At 49.1% G+C, this 23,691-nt stretch overlaps 1 protein-coding gene across 4 annotated transcripts; it reads right to left on the reverse strand.

The window, feature by feature from the left end:
- Positions 1-251: 251 nt before the first annotated feature.
- Ppp1r16a (protein phosphatase 1 regulatory subunit 16A) lies at positions 252-23,541 on the reverse strand. Of its 4 annotated transcripts, none has more exons than XM_060389193.1 (12): positions 23,386-23,511; positions 5,169-5,242; positions 4,086-5,078; positions 3,411-3,481; positions 3,187-3,332; positions 2,256-2,359; positions 2,058-2,182; positions 1,845-1,970; positions 1,683-1,758; positions 1,469-1,598; positions 1,161-1,323; positions 252-878 (listed from the first exon to the last, which is right to left on the reverse strand). In XM_060389193.1, exons 3-12 carry the CDS (start codon positions 4,342-4,344, stop codon positions 504-506), a joined length of 1,575 nt encoding a protein of 524 aa, XP_060245176.1. In that variant the 5' UTR covers positions 4,345-5,078; positions 5,169-5,242; positions 23,386-23,511; the 3' UTR covers positions 252-503. The 4 variants fall into 4 exon arrangements, with proteins under 4 accessions (XP_060245176.1, XP_021514859.1, XP_021514843.1 ...); XM_021659184.2 differs by lacking the exon at positions 5,169-5,242 and adding an exon at positions 16,140-16,221 and having other exon boundaries at positions 23,386-23,507; XM_021659168.2 differs by lacking the exon at positions 5,169-5,242 and having other exon boundaries at positions 23,386-23,541.
- Positions 23,542-23,691: the final 150 nt, after the last annotated feature.

The following is a 23,691-nucleotide window of genomic DNA, read 5'->3' on the forward strand; positions in this document are numbered from 1 at the left end:
AAGTGCCTCATGGCTTTCAGGGAAGCAAAGGGTTACAGAGGAGCCTCCAAGCGGCTGAACCAGCCAGGAGAGGTGGAGGTAAAGGCTGGGCTTCTTGCCTCCAGCCTTGAGCTTCCCTCCCACAAAGGCTGAGGCTGCCACCTGCAAGCCCCAGCACGCAGTTATCTGCAGGTCTGGGTGCTCCTGGGCATGGGTGGCTCCTTACCCAGCAGCACTACCTGCCCTTTCCCCAGTGAGACACACAGGAAGGCTCAGTGGCAAACAGCCTTTTATCAAGAGTCACAGAAGAAGCAGTCTGTGGCCTGAGGCCCATAGGTACAGTGCTGCATAGTCCATCCCTGAGCAAGGTGGCCAGTGTCCTGGGCTGGGAGGGGGTCCGGGGCTCTGTGCTGGCTCGCCTACAGCACTGGGGTATGTGCTGGAGTGGGCCAGCAGGCCAGAGAGCATGAGGGAGCCTCTGGTTGGGCATGGGGTTGAACCGTGCCACACTGAGGAATCACATTTCACATGAGCAAACAGCATGGCTTCTTCTCCACAGGAGCCTCCTCCGAGGGAGCAGTGAGCTTGAGCAGGGGAGGGTCCCCAGTTGGGCTGAAGCCACAGTCAGGCTGAGAGGTCTCAGTGTCAACAGACAGGCCAGGCTCAAAGGTCTCAGGCCCTTCAGGGGCAGGTCGCTGAAGCTTCGCAGCTGCTCGCTGGCGTTTAAGTTCTGCCAGTGTGTGGTGGGCCTTGTCCCGGACGAGGGCATCAGGGGCATTGCTCTCTGCAGGACTCAGCTGATAGGAGACACTCCGATCTAGACGCTTGGAGTACAGGTGCCTCCCTGGGGGGACCCCTACTTGGCCATTGTGTGGTCTGGCCACTTCAAGGCTGTCTTCCTGTGGACAGAGCCAGAACCCCAGAGGCCATCAGGAGGCACTTTTTCTTACCCACACCAGCCTGGGGGTTCAGGTCATGTAAAATGGGGGTAGATAGACAGACATGACAGTGGAAGGGTCAGCAGCCTATACCTTAGGGACACTAGCTCATCTAGAAGCATGGGGTCACTGGGCCTACCACCTCCATAGGGGCTAGCGAGGATGAAAGACTAGGAACTAAGTGACCAGATCACACAACAAGACAGCTCCAAGCCTGGGGCCGTACAGGGGCTGCATGCTCACCTCTGGGGGCCGCAGCCGGAGCTCAGCATCTGTCTGCCTGTCCTCATCCTCTAGAGGTTCTGGACTGGTGGGTGCTGGCTGTTGCCACACGATGGCCTCCTGGGCATGCTCCTTGCGATATAGGTTGGTGCGATGTGTCAGGCTCACCCGTCTCACCACCTTCCTGAGAGGAGAGGAAGTTGAGACATCATCACCCATCTCACAGCCAATGCCCACAACCCCTACTGGGGCTCCACTGCCAGCTGACACCCACAGGGGCAAAGCCTAGGCCTCAGCAAGTGGACAGTGACCCACAGCAGGGGGCTTACCCACGGCTGCCTGCGCTAGAGGTGCGACGGCGCAGCAGGGAGCGCTGGCGGCCCTGAGCCCGCAGGAGTGCATCTTGTTTGTGCTTGAGCTCTAGCAGTTTGGCTCTTACTTCCTCATCACCACACACGTCTGAGAAGAGATAGATGGACAGAAGTGTCACAGGCATCTTCATGGCCTATCCCTTCTGCCAGATGTAGGCAACCCCACACTCACCGAGGGGCGTCTCGTCCACCAGAGATTTTCCATTCAGATCAGCCCCATGTGCCACAAGCAATTCTACCAGGTGCACCTGCAGGCAGCCAGCAGTAGCTGCTTGGCTGAGGGCTCCAGCTAGAGCCAGGAACCTACCCTCTCCCTGCTCCTGTGTACACTCACCTGGCCCCAGTAGGCTGCAGCATGCAGAGGCTCCCAGCCATCATGGTCCTTAGCGCTCAGGCTGGCTCCTTGCTCCAGTAGCAGGGTAGCCACCTCACTGAACCCATTAGCAGCGGCGATGTGCAGCTGCAGGCAGACCACTCAGCCCTGAATCCCTGAACCCCTCCAAGTACCTGCCCCAGGACAGACACCCCCAAGTAACTGAGTTCTCACCAGAGTGGCCCCATGGTCCAAAGGGTCATTGAGGTTGGCCCCAGCATGCAGCAGGTTCTGGAGGTCATTCAGCATGCACAGCTCTGGCACTGCCCGGGCCTCCTCAATGCTGTCCTGGGTGATACCTGAGGGGCAAGCTGGCTCAGAGAAAGCATGACCCAGGGCACCACCCCTTGCAGACCGACATGGCCCACTCACCATGATTGGCCATGGCAGTCTCAAGGCAATCCAGTGTCTGTTCATCCTCACACAGGTCGTAGGGCATGTTCCCATCGGTATTGACAGCCAGGAGATCTGCACCACTACAAGGAAGACAGACAAGCCACCAGCCTCAGTACCTTCGCACAATAGCCCCTCACAGCAAGTTTCCCCTCAGCAGAGGCCCTCAGCCTAGGGCTGTCCTTGGGAAGAGAGGGCAGGCCACGGGAAACAAAGCCCTATCTTCTGCTAGAACAGCTGACCCCTGGGCCGAGCTGCTACCCCTCAGCCCTAGATCCTGTCTTTAAGCTAGACTGAGCAGTCTCTATCCAACCTGTAGTCTTCAGGTTTATGACACCCATCTACCCCCCAGAAAGATAGTAGAGGCACTTGCCGATATGCAAGGAAGAGCTCTGGGACCCCCAGGACACAGAAGGGGTACTCTTCCACCGTGCAGAACCAGAAGGATGCCTGCAGTTCAATACCAACTCCAAGAGGAGCCCCAGGAACCTGCTCGCTCTACACCCCTAATCCATTACCAAGTTACCTGTATGTGACAGCCTCATCCGCTCAGACAAGGAGGGCCAGGCTTCTGTGCTCTCACCTACTGGAGAAGTCTCTGAATCTAGTGAAGCCACTAGCTTCCTCTGCTCTCTCTTAGGGGTAAAGGCCTCACCTATACACAGGCACTTCCTCCTAGACACAGCTGGTCTCCTCATTTCCTGTCCCTCCTTACCAAGTCCATCCTCAACACTGACCAAATGGCACTTGACTGTGGAGAGGCCCTTGGTCCAGAGTTGGAAGTCTCGCCTGCCAGGCAGGCCAAAGAACATAGTGAATATACTCTTCCCTCCGGGCTCCCAGGCAGAGTTGGCAGAGGAAGAATCCCAGAGGTCACCGAGCCACCACATGGCGACCCAGCAGGTCCTACCGTGAAATGAGGAGTTCCACCAGCTGCAGATGCCCACAGGTAGCTGCAGCATGCAGAGGGGTCCAGCACTCACTGTCGCGAGCATTGACGTCAGCCCCGGCCTCCAGGAGCTGCTGTGCCATCTCTTGGAAGTCATCAATGCAGCACTGCAAACAAGCGACCTCAGCCCCGTCCCCCAGCCTCAGTGAGGCCAACCAGGCCTGCCCCCTCCTGCAGGAGCTTACCTGGTGTAGTGCAGTCAAGCCATCCTCATTGGCCAGGTTGGGGCTGACCCCGCTACTAAGGAACTGGCGGACTGCAAGAAGAGGAAGGCAGGAAGGTGCCTCTTCCTCCAGGCCCCAGAAGTTAAAAACATAGGGCACAGGGAAGGAAAGGGCCTGCTACAGTTAGACTTGGCTTCATACTAAGAAGACTCCAGTCGAAGGAGAGAAAAGTCAAAGGAAGGGCTTGGGGAGTAAGTGTGCAGGAGTGCCAGGCCATATGTGCTCTAGGTCCCACACTGGGTCTGACCAATACCCACTCTCCATCTCTAACCAGAAGTGAGCAGTGCTGTCCCACTGTCCAGAGATGGGGCTCAGGAGCCAGGCATGAAGGGAAAGGATTCACAGGATACACTCTGCTAAGAGGCAGTGATGGCTGTCAGCCCAAGTACTAGATTTTTCTGCAACTCCCAGTGTGTCCACTTGTGGTCCAGCCCTCCCATAACCTGACTTTCCTCACAGGAAGACCTCCTACATGCACCCCTATTAAGGACAGTTGACTATCAGTAGCAGAGCTATGGCTAGAGCCAGGAGCTAGAGGCAGTTCTAGGCGTAGCCCTGAGCCAACACAAAGCAGGGCCACACCCAGACAGATGGGAGTGCCTGCTGTGCTGTGCCCTCAGACCCAAGCACACTCACCTTCCTCCAGGTCGTTTCGGGCAGCAGACTCCAAAAGAGCAACGCTGGGAGGGAAGAGGACATGCTTCCGAGGCCTGAGGCCAGCCACCTCCTTCCATGGTCGCTCCCCATGGCCCTTCTTGCTCTGGGCCTCCTTCTCAGCCTGGGCCCACATCTTTACCTGCTGGGCACGTCGCTTCTGGGCATGCTTCAGCCGCTCCTGGGTGCTCATCCTGCCTACCATGGGCATCTCTGCCAGCAGCTCCAGGTGCTCGGCCATGGTGGTGGATGTTAGCCCACAGGGCTGTCTGGGGCACCACGATTTGGGTTCGGGGGGGCAGGCCAAGCCTGAAGGGTGGGGCAGCTGGCTGGACTGGCACCCTTGGGGGCATCCCCTTCCTAAGACTTGGTGCTCTCTGTTCCTGGCAAGGCTGAGATGGGAGGCCCCACACTGAGACCAGGCTCAGCTGCCCTACGGTGCAGAGCCTGGGCAGGGAGGACAGTGTGGCATGGGGTGGAGGGGAAGGTGTGTGTGGGGGGTGCCTGCAGCCGTTCCCCAGGCAGAACTGACACCTCGACTGTTTAGCTGGCCGGGCCTCTGCACAAAGCGCCTCACCTCCCTCTTGGGGTCAGGGTGCACAGCCTGGGGGAAGTAGCCCTAAGACCAGGCCGGCCTCAGTCCAGGGTCTGAAGCTAATTACCCAGATAACAAAGTTCCAGCTTCCTGGCACCCTGCCTAGGAGAATGGAGGGCAGGGCCAATCAGCACCAAGCCCCTGGCAGCCCCTAGGAACCTCTGCTCTTCTTCCATGCTGGCTGCCCTCAGTCCTTATGGCTAGTTTTTCAGTCAGCACAGCTAGGTCGAACAAGCTATGGTAGCAAAGGTCAGGGTGTATGGTCAGTCCTAGGGTTCCAGCTTCCAGCGTCCACAGGTGACAATCTCTAGGCAGCTAGGAGACAGGAGGGCTGTCAATATTTTCTCAGGGGAGCCTCCCCTTCCGGGCGTCACACACACCTGAGGAGTAAATATGAATAAGGAAACACATCAAGGTCAGTTTATGAGGAGAGGCAGGAGAGCTCCAGGGAAGGCCTGTGTGGGACCCACCTTCTGCCCACAGCACGCTGAAAGTCAACAACATATCCTTGGGGGGATGCTCTAGCCTACTCCTCCACACACACCTAGGGAAGAATAGGACAAGGGGTTTCTCAGGCCCTTACCCATCTTACCCATCCTTTCCAGAAAGGGCTGTGCAGGGTAAACAGTACAACAGCCAGGAGGACTGACTACGCCCAGCCTTGCTGTCCATGGGCTATCCCAGGGCTATGCTGTGTGCTGGCTGGGTTGGGCAAGGTTTCTTCCCTGGACTCTCCAGGGACAGCATAAGGGCTTGGCAGACTCTGTCTACTGAGTCCCTTGTAGCCTAGCATCTGCCTTGCTCCCATCAGGAAGCCAGCTCAGTCCAGTCAGTATTTCTGCTATCCTGAGTGGCATTCAGCTGAAGTCATGGGTACCCTGGCATCCTCAGGAAAGAGGAATTAAGAGCTGTCTCCCATGTTCCCCATCATTGGACAAAGAAAAGTTACTCTGATGTCCTTGTCCTATAGAAAAGAAGCCAGCCCAAGGACAGCAATTACTTCTCAACAGAAAATACGCTGGCTTTAGGTCCACTCACCTAGAGCACATGTGCAGACAGCTCTCTGACTGCAGCAGGAAGATAAGCATGGCTTATAGCCACCCCAGACTACCCAGGAGGCCTGGCTTCCTCAGTACCTTAGCTTCCTCAGTACCTAGCTCTTAACCTGGTGGGCCCACCTTCATGATCTTTTTGGAATGTGCCTGAAGACAGACTCTATCATCTGGGACAGTACCATAAGGGACCCCAGTGAGCCAAGGCTGAGCTCTAAGCTTTCAGTCCTGACTCCAGGAACTGTCTATCTGGCCTCCCTCCAGAAGCAAGCCTCAAAGGGAACAGGACAGCTGAAAGCCAGTGAACTCTTTTGAAGTTCTAGGAAAGGCCAGCTCCTGCCTATCTGAATCTTGGCTGACCCAGCTGGACCTAAGGTGTGGTTCCTCTTCCTAGCCTGCCTGAGTCATGAAGACTGCTAAGCTACCAAGGCTTGCTGGCCAGTCTAGCAGTTTTACCAAATGGCCACGATACCACAAGAGCCAAAACCAGGCTGAGGAGGGCAGCTCCTGCTCTACTCCACAAACCCTTCCCAAAGCCTCTCCAGAATGTCAAATCGAGATAATTTGTATTACTTACTCCAGAACTGGGCTTCGGACCCGGCTGAGCTGAACCAGGAATGTAGGACCCAGCACAGGGGAGCCTCCTACAAGGACTCTGACCCCTCTCCCCACCCTTCAGCCTGAGCACCACTGGACTGACCCAGCCTACGGAGTGTTCCATGGGGCAGCTGACTTTCATCCCACAAGGCTAGCACCCTAACCCCAAACCATTCTCCTCAGCGCCAACGAGAACACAACCAACTACGTAGGGCCCTTAGCTCCCACCTTCACTACTATATAACCCCCTTTAGCAACTGCTGTCACCCCAATTCATAGTCAGGAAAACCAAGCTATGATAACCACTGATACAGACAAAACCAACTCCACTGGCTGAGAAAGCTACAGGAACCGACTCCAGTAGGTTTAAGCACTTGAGACCCAAATGAAGGGCTCTGAGACAGACAGCCCTAATACACCAAGAACTTCTTTATCAGCTGCCCAAATGCTGCCCACCGTCTGCAATGACAGCGGAAACACTTGATGTAGAGCCAGCACTGCCCGCTAACCACTCTACCACAGTGCCTTTGAACCGACCACTGTTATCTGTATTGTGCCCGGAGCCTGACAGCTATGAGGGCAAACACACAGGAAACAAGGAATGGTGTGGGTGGAGGCAGATGACCCAGAAATGGGGACAAAGGATAGGTGCCCAGAGAAAGGACAGAAGAAAGGAGAAAGGGGGGGAAGGTTCAGAGAACAGCCACAGAGTGGAGAAAGAAAAACAAAACAAATAGTACACTTGCTATCGGCTCGAATACTCACTCATAGGTGAGTGCACACAGCACAGCGCTCTGAAGGACATCTCCAGACCTGGAAAGTCTTTCTCTGATACGGTGTGCTGGGACCCCCTCTGCACTAAAGCCCATTCTGCAAGTCAAGAAGGCACCTTAAGGCAGCGGGCAGCAATGGGACAGCTGATGAAAGAACCCCTGGCCATGATAAGATGCAGCCAATCAGCAGAGTTTATTTGGTCTGTAGCGAGCAGGTACCTTCCTAGAAACTCATGATTATGAGGTGAGCAGAAAAAGAGTCTGCCATTCTGCAGAATAACATCTGTATGTTCATTTCTGTCACAAGCCAAAGGAGATCAGTGCCTGAAGAGAATGGCTTCAAGATGCTGACATGGATGCAGAAACGGACAGGACTCTGGATTAACAAACTCCTCTTCATTTTCACACCCGGGAAAACTACCTGGAGGTAGAAATGGCACAAGGGAGTCTCAGTGGGCTCCTGGCTGTCTGGAGGGACAGGTGCGGATCAGCACAACCCTGCTAAGCCACTGGCAAGTATTCAGCTGGAGGGAAGCTCTGGGGACTTACACCCTGGGGCCACAGGCTGTGCCTGACCTCGTAGTAGGAAATGGGCTGTGTTGGGAGTTGGTCTGGTGCTATGTATATAAATGCTAAATTCTGAGCCCCAAGATCTGGTTGACATCCAGATGAGTACATTCTCATGTACACTGAGTGATGTTGTGTAAAACTTTGTCCCCCAATATTCTCTGTTTGGTTAACTAAGAGGCTGGACAGCCTGCAATTGGGCAGTAGAGAAGTGGGCGTAGCTTTGGTTCCCAGGCTTGGGTTCTCAGGAAGGGACCACAAGAGAGAGAGAGAGAGAGAGATGAGGAGAAAGAAGGAGAAAAAGATGGAGAGAAAGAACATGACCTGATGGAGCATATCCAGCCCAGACAGGACGACATATTAGCAAGTAACCTGGAGAGCACCGCGGGGAGTTAACCAGATCGGCATAGAAAATTAGTTTAACTTGTAACTGCCCAGTTTTTCTGCTTAAAACTTGTCTAAAAAAAAAATTGACAAGTCTCAGTATCAGTTACTGGAGAACTAGCTGGATCATAGAAAAGCTCATTAAGCCCACACCTTTAATCCCAGCACTTGGAGGCAGAGGCAGATGGATCTTTATAACTTAGAAGCCAGCCTGATCTACAGAGCAAATTCCAGGACAGCCAAGGCTACAAAGAAAAACCTTGTCTTGAAAAAAAAAAAAAAAAAGTTAGGAAGGAAGAAGAAAAGAAAGGAAAAAAAGGGGGCTACAGCTGGGATACAAAGTGAATAAATTACAATAGATAAATAAATGCAAAAAAGAGGAACTGTGCAGCTTATAAATTAGTAATCACAAAAGGTAGTATAGTTTAACCTGAAAAAAATGTTCTCCTAGTAATATGCCCATTATAATACTTTATTTCGCTAATGTGATACACAAGCTTAGGAAATATATATAGTCTGCTTCATTGTATTTTTATGTCATAAATTTAGTTTATATTTCTGGGTGTATAGGTGGGAAACGTGTTTTAATCCATTAAATATATTGCATAGTTGAGGAAAAAAAGCCCATTAGGATTAATAAATGTTAACAATATTAATAAACATTATTAAATATTACTAGTCACTAGTCACAATGACTATGGCCCATGGTTCACACCTGCCATGTTCTCTCAAGCCCCCTCTAAGACAGACACTACCGACTCAGCCATAAGGTACCTGACGTGCATCTGCCAACTCACCGCAAGCAAGATTATAAAATACAACAAGGGAAAGAACCTGGCCACTGAGCGAAGGAATATAATTAAATAAGGCCCTTCAAGACTTTATGAACACGTTTCTAAACACCCCATGCTGGTTAGTTTTTATCAGTCTGACACAAACCAGAGTCGCCTGGGAACAGGGAACCGATACTGAGAGAGAAAATGCCTCCTCACATTGGTCTGTGGGGCATTTTCTTGCCTGCGGATAGGGGAGGGCCCAGCCCACTCTGGGCAGTGGCTCCTCTGGGCAGGTAGGCAAGCTATGTAAGGCACAGAGTTCAAGGCAGCAGCAGTGCCCTCTGTGTTTTCCCTAGATGATGAACTGTAAGCTCCTTCAGGTTGTTTCGGGTCAGCATTTCATCACAGCAGCAGAAACCTAACTAGGGTACCATACTATGATGGGAAGAGCTCTAAAAAATACTGTTTGCTTAGTTATGAAAAAAAGACCTAAGATCAGGCTGCAGAGATGGCTCAGTGCACTTGCTGATCTTGGCAGAAGACCTAGGTTCAGTTCCCAGCAGCCACATCAGGCAGGTCACAATCTCCTGTGAGTCCAGTTCCAGGGAATCTGACCACATCTGGCCTCTGTGGGCACCTACACACACACGGTGCGGTGCAGGCAGGTACATATGCACAAATAAAAGGAATAAATATTTTAAATATATATGATCATGTATAACTATACTATTTTGTAAAAATAAATAAGGACATACAGAGAGGCACTGGAGAGATGTCTCCGTGGTTAAGAGCATTTGCTGCTCTTGCAGAGGGCCCAAGTTCAGGTCCAGCACCTACAAGTGGAAGTGGTCATCAGGGGTATAGACAGAGCCTATCTCCTGCAGGAAACTGGGTGGCAGGAAGGGCTCCTCAAAACCCATATGGATATAGGAGGGTCACACAGGGCCAAATTGGACTCAAGTACTGGCAGTGGAAAGCTGCCTGAGGAAACAAGACCCTCTTCACGTCAGAACAAATTTCAGACAGCACACATATGGCTGTAAGAGAAAAAAGAGAGAGAAAGAGAGAGAGAGAGAGAGAGAGAGAACAAGGAAAAGGAAGAAAATGTTTCATAATCCTAACACCCCCCAGCTTTATAAACATGACATAAAACCCAGAAACTGAAAGGAAATCCCACAAATCCACTTAGTTATCAAACAATCTGCAATATAAAAAGGAGACAAAATAAAACCTACAAAGTTCACTAGGTATGGTGGCTCACAACTGTTTTCCAGAATTCAGGAGGCTAAGATATAAGGATCCCAGTGAGTTCAAGGCCAGCCTCTCCTCAACAATAACAACAAAGGTCAGAAGTCAGATGACCAACCTGGGCATAGTGGCACACACCTTTAATCCCAGCACTTGGGAGGAAAAGACAGGCAGATATCTGTGAGTTTGAGGCTAGTCTGCCTTCATTCTGAGATCCTGACTCATTGGACCTTAGGCACAGGCCACACAGAGGCCCTCACAGCTCTCAGCATGCTGAGATAGATCCCTGCAGCTCAGCAGCAGCCTTGCAGAGGAATAGCACCTTCCAAGGGAACCCCACACCAGAACAGACTTAAATGGGAAGAGGGCTTTTGACCTACACCCCGTATGTCTTCAAGGCCTAGAACCCAACAGGAGCTTTAATGGTTGCCAGAGAGCCCATCCTCTCCCGAGGGGCTGCGGGTTCTTAGTGCTCTGTCCTACAATGGCAGCCCTCTCGTGGGTTACCCCACAGAGGCTCTTTATGCCTTGCTGTACTTGCACTGTCTTCTCCTCTCCCTGCAGTCTTAGTCTGTAGCTGAATTCCTGCTGGTCTGAGTGTCCGCGTGGGTAATCCTGCATGTCTCTGTCACTTCACAGCCTGACCCCCTTCTTCCTGCTAATGACTCCTGTCCCAACTGTACCCCCCACCTAGTCACCAAAGTAGATGCCTTCATCCATAGTCTCAATACAACCCGCCCCCTCTTCTTTTCCTGTCTCTCCAATGACCTGGAACCCAACCCCAACATTCCAGCATTTACACATACACAGTGCTGTTCTCACCCGACTTTCCAAGTCTCAGTCTGAGCTCTCTGACCTTCTTGCATCACTGGGGGAAACAGAGCTGCTAACAAACCCAGGTAGAGCTGCCTGGTCCTTTTGTGCAGCTAAGGATGCACAAAAGTCTCAATGCTTCCCTTCCCTAAACCTCTCCTGGATTAAAACATGCATCTTTCTGACTCAGAACTGAAAAGTCAGTGTTCCCAAGTTCATCTGAGTCTGTGCAGTTCCCAGCAGTGCATTAGATACTCACAATGCAAATATGCACGAACAAGCAGAACAAGCCTGAGAAAGAGAGTCTGCTTTACTTATATGATACCACACATGAGTTTATTATGAAGCTCAATAACGGAGCCCCTGAGCTGTTTGCTTAAGGATAGAGAAATAAGCCAGGGAGCCGGGAGGAGGCTTGGTCAGGGAAGTGCTTACTGTGTAAGCATAAGGACCTGAGTTTGGTCTACAACATCCATGTAAAGGCCAAGGCTGTGGCATGTGGCTGTAAACCCAGTCTCGGGAGTGGAATGGGGGTGACAAGGAGATCTTGTAGGTCACTGGCCAGCCAGTTTAGCCAAATCACTCAGCTCCAGGTTTAGGGAAGACCCTGCCTGAAAAAAATAAGGTAGAGCCAGGCATGGTGGCAAACACCTTTAATACCATCACTCAGGAAGCAGAGACAAATAGATTGCTACAGAGCAAGTTCTGGGACAGCTATGACTAGACAGACAACAAACAAAACATAAACAAGCGGGGCTGGAGAGATGGCTCAATGGTTAAGAGCATTGTCTGCTCTTCCAAAGGTCATGAGTTCAATTCCCAGCAACCACATGGTGGCTTACAACCATCTATAATGTGAACTGATTCTTTCTTCTGGCATCTGTAAACACAGATAGAACACTCATATAAATAAATTAAAAAAAAAAAACATAAACAAGCAAAAGGCAACCACTAGTCTGCACATGAACATTCATTAAAGCTTTACTCATAATGGCTAAGAACTAGAAGCCACCTGTCTGGACGAGGTGGACAGCTACAGAACAGTGAGTGCTCTATTCCAGCTGACAAGTGTGGCTTAGAGGCTAACAGCAAAAAGGTGGCATGCAGAAGCAAGCCAGTAAGCAGCACTTCTCCACGACCTCTGCATCAGCTCCTGCCTCAAGGTTCCTGCCCCATTTGAGTTTCCATCCCTGACTTCCTTAGCAATGTACTGTGATGTGGAAGTATAAATCAAATAAAGCTGTTCCTTGCCCCCCCCAAAAGGTGGCATGCTATAATAAGACTATTAGTAGAATACTCCTACCATGCTACATACATTCATACATAGTGCTAGACAACAGCACTGAGAGATGCCCAGAGGTCCTCAGAGTGGGGGTGGGTGCTGGGTGCAGAAGGACTAGACTGTCTTGCCTGACTGCACAGAGCTAACAAGCATACACAGGTGCATGTGCAGCTGTGAAACCTGCATAAAGTCACGAAGCATACTTCACCCCTTTGAAATCTGAATTGTTAGATAGGCACGCATCACTAAAGGAGAGCTAGGGAAGAGACTTCTTCTTAGTTACTTCTTAGTTGTATGTGATTTCAACCTTCTTCAAAAAAGAATGAGTAAGAGCTGGAGAGATGGCCCAGTGTTTAAGAGTACTTGCTGCTCTCCAACAAGACCAGGGTTAAATTCAGATGGCAACATGACAGCTTCTAAGATTTTTAACTCAAGTTCCAGGTGATCTAATACCCTCTTCTGGCCTTTCAAGTACCAGGCACATACATGATATGAAGGCAGGCAAAACACCCATTTACATAAAACAAAACAAAACAAAAAAATTAAAGACACATGTAATGCCAACAGCTTGGGAGACTTAGTTCAAGTTCAGCTTGGGACACAAAATGAGACTTTACCTAAATAAACAAACAAACAAACAAACAAATAAAGCAAGCAAGCAAGCTCTTGCTGTGATGGCTAAAAGCTTGTAATCACAGAACCCAGGAGGCTGCGTCAGGCACACAGTAACTTCCAGGGTCACCCTCCCACGCTGGGCTATAGAATGATACCCTGTCTCAAAAAGGAAAGAAAGAAGAGGAAGAAAAAAGAAATAAAGGAAAACTGAATACTTAAAAGCCAAATGATAGTCAGGTGAGGTGGCATATTCCTTTAATCCCATCACTCAGGAGGCAGAGGCAGGCAGATCTCTATGAGTTTGAGGCTAGCCTGGTCTACAAAGCAAGTCTAGGACAGCCAAGGCTACACAGAGAAACCTTGTCTCAAAAAACCAAACCAAACCAAACCAAAACAAAACAAATGATTAGGCCAAACCTGATGTACACCTTCAATCCCAGCACTCTGGAGGCAGGAGGATCTCTAGGAGTTCCAGGCCAGCCTGATGTGCAGAGCAAGCTCCAGGCCAACCAAGGCTACATAGTAAGATCTTGACTCAAAATAACAACAGACTAAATGATGGGAGGTATGAGTGACTGTGGCCTTCTCATGCCACCACAGTATCTGTGGGGCAGAAATACGCCCTAGCCATCTATCCCAGGTGTTACTCTATGGAATCACAGATCCAGGCTTCCCATATAGATCACTGAAGCTCAATAGGGCCTTGTCACAGAGGATGTGGAAAGCTCCTATCACATAACAACGACATAAACAGCCTCCAGAGTGCCTAGTCTCACTAGCAGTAAGAACCAACAGGATGGCCTAGGCAGAACTGTGGAAAAGAATTAGTTGTCATATAACCCTAAGCAGACTGAACTGCCATCAGAAGGCACCTGAAACAGCCCTGGGAGGCCAGAAGAACAAGTATCCCAGTTTCAAGCCAGAGAAAGCTGAGAATCCACAAGAGAGAGGCTTAGGTTTCTGGACTCACCTCGTAGAGTCAAGGAAATTTCAAAAGCACTGCTGCAGGCCAACAAGTATCTCAAGCCAGAAAAGGAGGATGGTTACCAGCCCCAATCAGGCCCTTCCACCACACCCCAAGACATTTGGTGTCTAAAATCCCTGTCCTTCCCCAGCTTCCTACTACAGTAGGGCTCCACTCCTGCCTGCCTGCCTGCCTGCCTCTAGATTCCTGCAGAAGTTCCAATGTGTAACTCGTGAGGAATAGCTCAACCACTCACCAAGCAATGGATAGAACCGTTAGGAATTGAGGTCACAGCTAGGAGTGTCCTTGATATCAAGAGTCCTTGCCTTGTGTCCCTCCACTCTATCTTTGCAATTCTACCACAATGACCATCACCCAGGTACTCCTGGGCTTGAGAAAGGTGAGCCCTCTCCTCTTCCTATTTCATTCATCCAGTCACTTATTCAATGCCTAAGTGCTTTCTGAGCTCAACCTCCTAATTCAAGACTTCCTCTGAGATGTAGGCGTCCTTTCTGGGCCCCAGCATCATCTAAGGGACAAGCACAGAGCAAAAATGTGTTCACTGCAGGAGAACCCAGGGTGTCCACAGTCAGCTCAGCAAAGGCACCCCAGGTTCTTCTCTGTGCTCCCTGCAGACCAGTCACTCTTCCAGAGGCAAAGTGTCCTAGAGACACTCCTAGTCCTAGGAGATCCAGTGGAGGCACAGAAGCCTCATCTCACAGCCATAAGAGCAAACCCTCTGGGAAGCTGGCTCTCAGCCCCAGCTGAACCTCCAGATGGCAAAGTGCTGCTGGCAGCGTGACCACAACCCTGGACCAGAACCAGAACCTGGACCAGAACCAGCCAACTGAGTGTTTCTCACATCCCTTACCACAGAGACCTCAGAATAGTCAAATTTTTGTTTGTTTGTTGTTTGTGAGACAGGGTCTCACTCTGTAGCCCAGGCTGGCCTCAAACTCACAGAGGCATGCCTGCCTCTGCCTCCAGAGTACTGGAATTGAAGGCATGTACCACCATGCTCAGCTTCCACCCCACTCCCAATATTTTGAGACAGGGTCTCTACACTAAGGCCCAAGCTGGCCTCTAGCGATGGAACCCAGGCTGACCTCGAATTTAGAGGAATCTTCCTGTCAGGCCCTCCTAAATGATGGGATCACAGGCCTAAGCCATCACCTAGCTCAATGTTGATTTAAAAACACTACTTTGGGAGTGATCTGTGTCTAGCCAGAGTACAATAGCTCTCAAAGCACTCTCGCCATCTCTACAATCCAACCTTGATCACTCAAGTTGCTGTGATGCTCCCCTATGCACGGTGAGTCTGCTCCAGCTCCACTGTTTCCATTGGCCCACAGACAATTGCTGGACTGAACTACATCCTACTTGTGTGCTATGCATGATCAAGAGTCTCTTCTCTGGGCAGGTGGATCTCTGTGAGCTCAAGGCAAGCTTGGTCGACATGGCCACAGCAAGGTCCAGGCAAGCAGCAGTATGTAATGAGCACACGTGGAAGGAAGAGAGCAGCTTACAGGAGTGAACTGATTCTTTCCTTCTACCACACAGGTCCCAGAGATGGAACTCAGGTCATCAGGCTGGGTAGCAAGTACCTTTACCTGCTAAGCCATCTTACCCGCATTCAATAAAGCAACTAAAATAGCCAAATTATGAGTGAAAAGCAAAGCCAGGTGTCGTGGTGCATGCCTGTGCTCCCAGCACTCCCAGAGGCAGAGACAGGCAGATCTCTGTGAGTTCAAGGCCAGCCTGATGTACAGAGTGAGTCCAGGACAGACAGGGCTATTACTCAGAGGAACCCTGTTTCAAAAAACAAAAACAAACAAAAAGAGGTAAAAAAAAAAAAAATGTTTTTAATGTGCTCACTTTGGGAAGAGGGACAAAAAAATTCAGGAATGGCCCCTTCCTTCCCAATATGGCGATACTAAATAAATCCCCTTCTGCTTTTTACTATTACTTATTGTTTAAATTGGCTTATTAAGGAGGAGTGGCTAAACCTAGTTTATTGGGACTGTCAGGGCCCAGGCTCTGACATTAATACCTTCAGTAACAGTCCTAGCACTCAGCCCGGGTGGTAGCACACACCTTTAATCCTAGGAGGCAGAGGCAGGTAGTTCTCTGTTAGCTTGAGGCCAGCTTGTTCTACTGAGTGAGTTCCAAAACAGCCAATGCTACACAGAGAAACCCTGTCTCAAAACAAAAACAAAACAAAAAACCTAGCACTGGAGTAGGAGAGGAAGTAGTTCAAGGTCATCGCTGAACTGCAACCAATTGGAAGGCAGCCTAAATTGGGGAGATTGTATCAAAAGAAAACTCTGTAAGTCTCTTCTCTGATCCTGCTGCTTCACAGGCAGCTCCTACCTGCTTATGCTCTGGTCTTAGCTGCCCTTCTGGTCTTCATCTGAGGCTCTCTGTTCTTTTTCAATGCTCTGACTCCCATGTCCTAAGCAGGAGAACCATATGAAATTCAATTTTCCCCTATTTTTAATGTACAAAAATGAAGGTTACTTAGCACCGTAACAGTAGGGCTAATTGTCACATGGGAAGGACCCATATATTTGCATATATATTCCAGCCAGCTCAGTACCCATGGCTAAGTAGGGAATCTGGGAGGGCCTTTCCCCAGATATCAAGGGAGGCTCTCAATCTTCCCCTTCACTCTCCTTTCCTTTTGCTATCTAGCTCCAGAATATACCTATTAACACAAATCAACATGTTAAAGGCTTAAGGCTAATGGAGCAGTAGACACTTGAAAAGACATTTTCAAGTGAGTGAAAAGTGACACTCAGTGAGGGTAAGAGGAGGGCCAAGGAGGGTAGACAAAGACTCAGGTACCCAGTTGGGCAGTGGTGGACACCTTTAATCCTAGCCCTCGGGAGGCAGAGGCGGGGAGAGCTCTATTTAAGTCTCTACTGTGATCCCCTTGGAAATTGGAAACTAAGATCTGTCAGACACAAAAGATAACAAAAGTGAGCTTTGAAGAGTAAACAAAACTTTGCTCTGACTCCAACTCTGGTCCCTGAGAGACTATGACTCAGATCTACATGAGGCAGGTCGGTGACCCTGGGGACCACACTGCACTATGACAGAGGCTTTAGATGGTGGACAGAAGAGGCATGAGTTGTAACAGTCCCAGATTTAGAACAAGAGGAGTATAGGGTCCTACACTGAACAATGGTTATGCTGGCTAAGGCTCTCTTTACACACAGACAGGACAAGATCAATAGAGACATTTTTAACAACAACAAAAATGTACTTAGCAAATTCCCGGAAACTAGATGGGAGGAAAAAAAAAAGGTGGGAGCTGACATGACACTGATCTGGCCCTAAAGAAACTAGGGAGGAGAGGAGGAGGAGGAGGAGGAGCACGGAACATAGCATGATCAAGTTCAAATATTTCAAGGCAGTAGTAGGTCATGAGGGGACACATAGGTACTTTATGGAAGAGCAATACCAGCCTCAGCTACTTAGCAAGTCTGAAGTTAACCTAGGCTATACAGACCCTGTCTCAAAACAAAACATACAGACAAAATCCCTCAAGAATGCCAAATGTTGTATAATCCCAGCACTCAAGAAGATCCTCACAAATTCAAAGATAGCCTGCTCTACGTACTGAGTTCAAGGTCAACCTGGATTACAGAATGACAGCCTATCTCAAACAAACACTACTGGACTGGTGATGAGGGAGAAGGCAGCTTCCCTTTGAAGGTGGTTGATATTCACAGGCTACAGGAGGTAAGAAAATGGATCCGCAGACAAAATGATCTAATTTGTACACCTAAAGATTGATGTTATTTCAATTTTTCCATTTCAGGACTGTGAACATCAATTAAAGAATGAAATATAGCTCTATCAACCAAGCAGTAGAAAGGGGAAAAAGAACATTACTTTGTGGGTACATTTCCAGAAGAAATGATAGGAATATTACCTACATGGTCATATTCACAGCAGCACCATTCACAATAAAAAGAAGTGGAAACAAGCCAACTACCATCAACACAGGGACAAACAAGACTGGGCACATTCACACAGTGGAATATTACCCAGCTATAAAAAGGAATGGAATTCTGATACATGCTACAAAAGTGTAAGACATAAAAGGACCAATTTTGTATGATTCAGCCTATGTGAGGCACCTACACCCTGCAAACTTCTAGAAACAAAGTACAGCACAACCTGCCAGCATCTAGAGGAGGAGGAACAGGAGGTCTTGTTTAATGAATACAAAATTTCTATCTGGAAAATTTTGGAAACAGAAGCCAAACGTGGTGGTCTACTCCTATAACCACAAAAATCCGGAAGCTCAGTTCAGGCCAGCCTGGTGTACATACCAAGGCTATACCTCATGAAGTAACAGCCACAGTGCTGGGGCAGGCTGTAATGGCACATGTCTGTAATCCCAACAAGGAGGCAGAGGTAGAAGGATGACAAGTTTAAGGCCACCCTGGGGTCTATAGTAAGAGCCTTTCTCAAATGAAGGAAAACTGTAAGTAGTAGGTAACAGAGCAGTTGCCTAGGATGTTTGATACTCTGGGTTCAATCCACGGCACACCAAAACCAAACTTTACACACACACGCACACATACAACACATGAAGGAACATACTACAGCTACTATAGACCATCAAAAGAATAATATAAGACTTCAATTTTTTCCCCCTGGTTTTTCTAAGACAGAGTTTCTTTGTGTCCCCCTGGCTGTCCTGTAACTCGCTCTGTAGACCAGGCTGACCTCAAACTCAAGAGATCTGCCTGTTTCTACCTCCTGGGTGTTGGGATTAAAGTTATGCACTACCACAGCCCTGCAAACTTTGTATGTAAACTCAGTTCAAGTCAGGAGTTAAGAAATGACAGTGTAGGACTGGAAATATGGCTTAGTGGTTAAGAGCACTGTCTGCTCTTTCAAAAGACCAGGGTTCAGTTCCCAGCACCCACGTGGCAACTCACAACTGTCTGTAATGCCCATTCCAAGGGATCTGACACCTTCACACTAATGCACATAAAATAGTTAAATACATTTATGATAGCCTAGCCAGGAATGGTAGGAAAATCTTTAATCTTCCAGAGGTAGGAAGATCTCTGAACTCAGTCCTAGTCTACACTAGGACTACACATTAAGACTCTGTCTCAAAAAATAAAATAAATAAATAAATTTTTAAAAATGGAGGGAGAGATGGGAGACTCGAGAGATGCTCAGTAGTTAAAAGCACTTACTGTTTTTCCAGAGGACCTAAGTTAAATTCCCAGCACCACAATAAGCAACTTTCAACTGCCTGAAATCCCAGCTCTAGGGGGATCCAATACCTCTGACGCCTGAAGACACCCATACTCAACATAGGCAGACATACACGTACTCATAATTTAAAGCAATAAAAAAGAATTGGTCTAAGAGCACTGGCTCCTCACCGGGCAGTGGTGGCCCACCTTTAATCTCGGCATATGGAAGGCAGAGACCGCAGGCATACCTCTGGGGCGTGAGCACTTCTAAGTTTAAGACCAGCCTGGTTTATGGAGTTACAGGATAACCAGGGCTACACAGAGAAACCCCACCCCCCAACACACACACAAAGAAAAAGAACATGGGCTTCCCTTCTAAAGGCCCTAGGTTCAATCCTCAGCACTGACACAGTAGCTCACAACTGTTGTAAATTTAGTCACAGGGTCTCCACCAGACTCTCTTCTGGCACTGAATACACATGGTACACACACATACATGCAAACAAAACACCCAAATACAGTGTCTTTCAAAGTCACATTATTTCATTTTTTTTCCATTTAATAAAACCTATGCTTTAATAAAGCCTATGTTTAATAGAAAAAGTAAAAAACACAGAAATACAAAAAATAAGTTTTAAAAATTCTATTTTAAAATAAGGTTCCTTCTTTCTTTTTAAAAAGGTCTCCTCTGTATATATATCAATTGTAATTTCTAACAAACAACTCAGAAAAACAGGGGCCAGCCTGCTGTTACACAGCCCAGAAGCAAAAATGACTTGCCTTTTGAAATGACTGGGAAGGAGGAGTTGGATGATGTGTACATACTTGAGAGGCGAAAGCAGGACAACTGCTGCCAAATTGAGGCCGGCCTAAGATACACAGCAAGTTTAAGGCAAGCTTAGGCCACACAGGGAGACCTAATTTCAAAAACAATAGTAAAAGGGCTGGTGAGATGGCTCAGCAGACGAGAGCACTGGTCTCTGTTCTTTCAGAGGACCAGGGTTCAATTCCCAGTAGCCATATGGTGGCTCACAACTATCTGTAATGCCAGTTCCAAGAGCTCTGACACCATTTCTGACCTGCACATGCGTAGTACAGAGAAACGTATGCAGGCAAAATATTCACACAAGTGAAATGAAAATAAAACTTAAAAAAAATAGAAAAATAGAAGGTAAACTAACCATATGTGAGATGGCTAAGTGGAAGAGGTACGTCCTACCAATCCTGACCACCTGGGTTCCTTCTGGGGACCCACGTGGTGGAAGAACACTGACTACTGGCTCCTGCAAGTTGTTCTCTGACTTTCAAACATGGGCTGTGGCACACACACTTACAGTAACAATATGGGCCTGGAGAGCTAGCTCAAAGGTTAAGAGCATTATTGCTCTTACAGAAATGAGTTCAGTTCCCAGGACCCACATGGCTCGTCTTAACTCCAGGTCTAGGAGATCTAGCAACCTCTTCTGATTTCCTTGGGCACTCAGGTAGTGCACATACAAACACGCAGGCAAGACATTCGAACACATAAAGTAAAGCGTTTTGTTTTGTTTGAGACAGAATTTCTCTACATAGCCCTGGCTATGCTGAAACTCACTTTGCAGAGTCTGGCCTCAAACTCACAAATCCACCTGCCTCTGCCTCCCTGCTGGGATTACAGGAGTGGACCACCCCATCTGGCAACCATAAATTAAATCTTTTTTGTTTTTGTTTTGTTTTGTCTTTGGTTTTTGGAGAAAGGGTTTCTCTATGTAGCTTTGGCTGTCCTGGACTCACTTTGTAGACCAGGCTGGCTTCGAACTAACAGAGTTCTGCCTGCCTCTGCCTCCCCAAGTGCTGGGATTACAGGAGTGCGCTACAGAGCCTGGCTCATAAGTTAAACCCTTTAAAATTTTCTTTTAAAAATAATAAAGCCGCATTCCTTTAATCCCAGCACTCAGGAGGCAGGGAGGTGGATCTCTATGAGTTTGAGGCCAACCTGATCTACATAGCAAGTTCCAGGACAGCCACAGCTGCATTGTGAGGCCCTGTCTTAAACACACACACACACAGTAATAATAATAATAATAATAATAATAATAATAAATACTATTCAACATAAAACAGAAAATACGAACTTAGTTGAAAAAGCTCTTCAATTGTGTGTAGTCTGGGGCTGATTTTCTACAAAAGAGCAGAAGTGTCCTGAAGGAAATAATGCGGCGGGCAAATCTGAAACAGTTTGAAGTTTCCTAAGGCTCAGCCAGTCACATTCATCTGGCATTACTATGGTCTTCCTTACCCTACCTCAAAAATCACTGTTGTTTCTGTCTGGAAAGTTCTCCTACTATATACACCTAAGGACCACCCAGATCACATCGTAATTGTAAGCATTACCTCCTCAGTAGTCTCCCATGGCTACCTTGTAACTCTCTTATCTCATCATGTTTTATTTGACATGCCCTTTACTCTGGGTTTGTTGAAGTTCCTTTAGAGCTTAGGCCAGCGCCTGACTCATAGGAATCACTCAGTAAACGATGAACAGATGAACAGTCAATATGGCAGCCCCCTGAATACAGCACCGAAGGGGACTCACAGACAGGACATGCACAGGCCTTTCTCTGGTGTATATGCTATTGTTCGATGCACTTGCAAAAGGAAGGTCCCAGAGAGTCTAGAGGGAGGAAAGGACCTGTGGCTGCCACAGGTTTTGACCAGTGGGTGGATGTAGAATCAGCACTGGAGTCGGACACAGCTGGGACAGAGCGTGTAGAACCTTAGGACTGGGAGTCTGGTTGGTTATCTGGGACTGACAAACTTCAGCTGCCTGTACGGAGGGCGTCACAGTGACTTCCTGGTGAAACAGGCCATAGACTCAAGAACCTGCAGACATAGTTCAAAACTGAGTAAGTCCTGCTGCAAGATGCCTGCTAGCCCACAGCAGAGTACAATTATATCCTACTGGTGACGATGATGATGAAGAGGCAGGAGGGGTCAAGCAAGAAACAAGAGGGGCAGTGGTACAGGCCTGTATCCATCAGCCCTGCACTCTGGGGCAGGGAGGTATAAATCCCAAGCCAGCCTGGGTTATACTGAAACCCTGTCTAAAAAAGTGAAAACTGGGCTGGAGAGAAAGCTCAGCAGGTAAAGGCGTTTGCCCTGCAAGCCTGAGTTCAACCCCCTGGAACCTACATTCAAGGTGGAGAGAGAGAATGGGCCAGACTTGGCTGGCACTATCTTTAATCCCAGCACTTGGGAGGCAGAAGCAGGTGGAGCTCTCCATAAGTTTGAGACCGGTCTATCCAGTGAATTCCAGAACAACCAGGGCTATGGAGAGAGACCTTGTATCAGAGAGAGAGAGAGGGCGGACTCTAACCTCTACATGTGCACCATAGCATGCATCTACCCCAGACGATAATAAATAAATAATACTTGAAAACATTATTCCTTTAAAAAAAAAAAAAAAAAAAAAGGAAGGAGAAAGACTAGGAAGGGCCGAGCTAATAGGGAAGAAACCCAATCCTGGCCTCAGAAGAGGGAAGTCTCAAAAAAAAAAAAGGCCTTCTTGGGCAAAACTAGCAGCCCTTCCGAGCTCTGAAAGTCCCATCACCATGACAATATGAAGCTGGCATCAGGAGGACAGGTCTCACCAAGCCAACAGTCCTTCAACCAAATCAGCTCCTATGCTGGGCTAGTAGCGGCTCTGGTTCCTTGAAGTGAATCAGGCAGCCCTTTAAGAGAACCAGGGTCCTTGAAGCAAGACAAACCCCAATCCTATAAGGGAATACCTGGGGAGCAAAGACACCTGCAGGGTTCACTGAGGTCTGTGTCACAAGTAAGGACATGGAAGAAAGGAAGGGGGAGCATTTGGAGGTCAGCCAGCTTTGCTCTGTCCGGAGCAAGCCAATACGCACCTCTCTCTCTCTTCTGCACCCGTATTAATTAATCCTCCTTGCCTCAAGCCTCCAGCACTGGTTCAGCCAGGAACCCAAATATTTTTCACAGACTGATCTACATTCCTCCCCTAATCACAATCCATGAGGCACTTGAGCCGTAAGAAGCTCAAGCGTGTGCTTTTACTTAACTCCAAAGCCCACATGAAGCATAGGAAAGTTCCTTCGTTGTCTTCATGTCAGAATGAAGACTGTCGGTCGATTCACCTGACCAACAGGTTGCAAGAACTACCTTCACTGTTAGGTTCCACAAAAACAAAACAAAACCAAAACCCTTCCGCTGGCCGCCTCGCTGGCGCCCCTTCCGCAGGCCCCTCACCCTTTTCCCTGCCCCGCCGAGCCAGCACCGGGCCGCAGAAGCACCAGGGCCGGCTCAGCCGCCATGCCCCACCCCGCCGCTCCGGGCCTGGCCTACGTTCCCGTACAGGCCCGACCCTCACTCACAACCGCAGGCCGTCTCACCTGGAGCCCTAGTAGCCACTCCCTGGACCCGGACTGGCCGACCCTGGGCCCCGGCGCTGCTCCAGGCGCCACGGGGGCGGGCCCCGCGCCCATCCTCGCCATGGCAACGCGACACTTCCGGCCCGAGCTGTCCTAGGCGGAAGCCGCGGTGCTGGGTGGGAGTTCTGGGCAGAGGCATTCTGCAAGGGCGGGGCCTAAGGAGCGCCCTCCAGGGGCGGGGTCAGCCCCGGTAGATTGGTTGATGTGTGAAAGGGTTTTCGTTTTCTATTCTTTGGCACGAACGTCTTGGTGTTCAGGGTGGGGCGG

This window comes from Meriones unguiculatus, chromosome 8, assembly GCF_030254825.1.
Source record: "Meriones unguiculatus strain TT.TT164.6M chromosome 8, Bangor_MerUng_6.1, whole genome shotgun sequence".
Lineage (NCBI taxonomy): Eukaryota > Metazoa > Chordata > Mammalia > Rodentia > Muridae > Meriones > Meriones unguiculatus.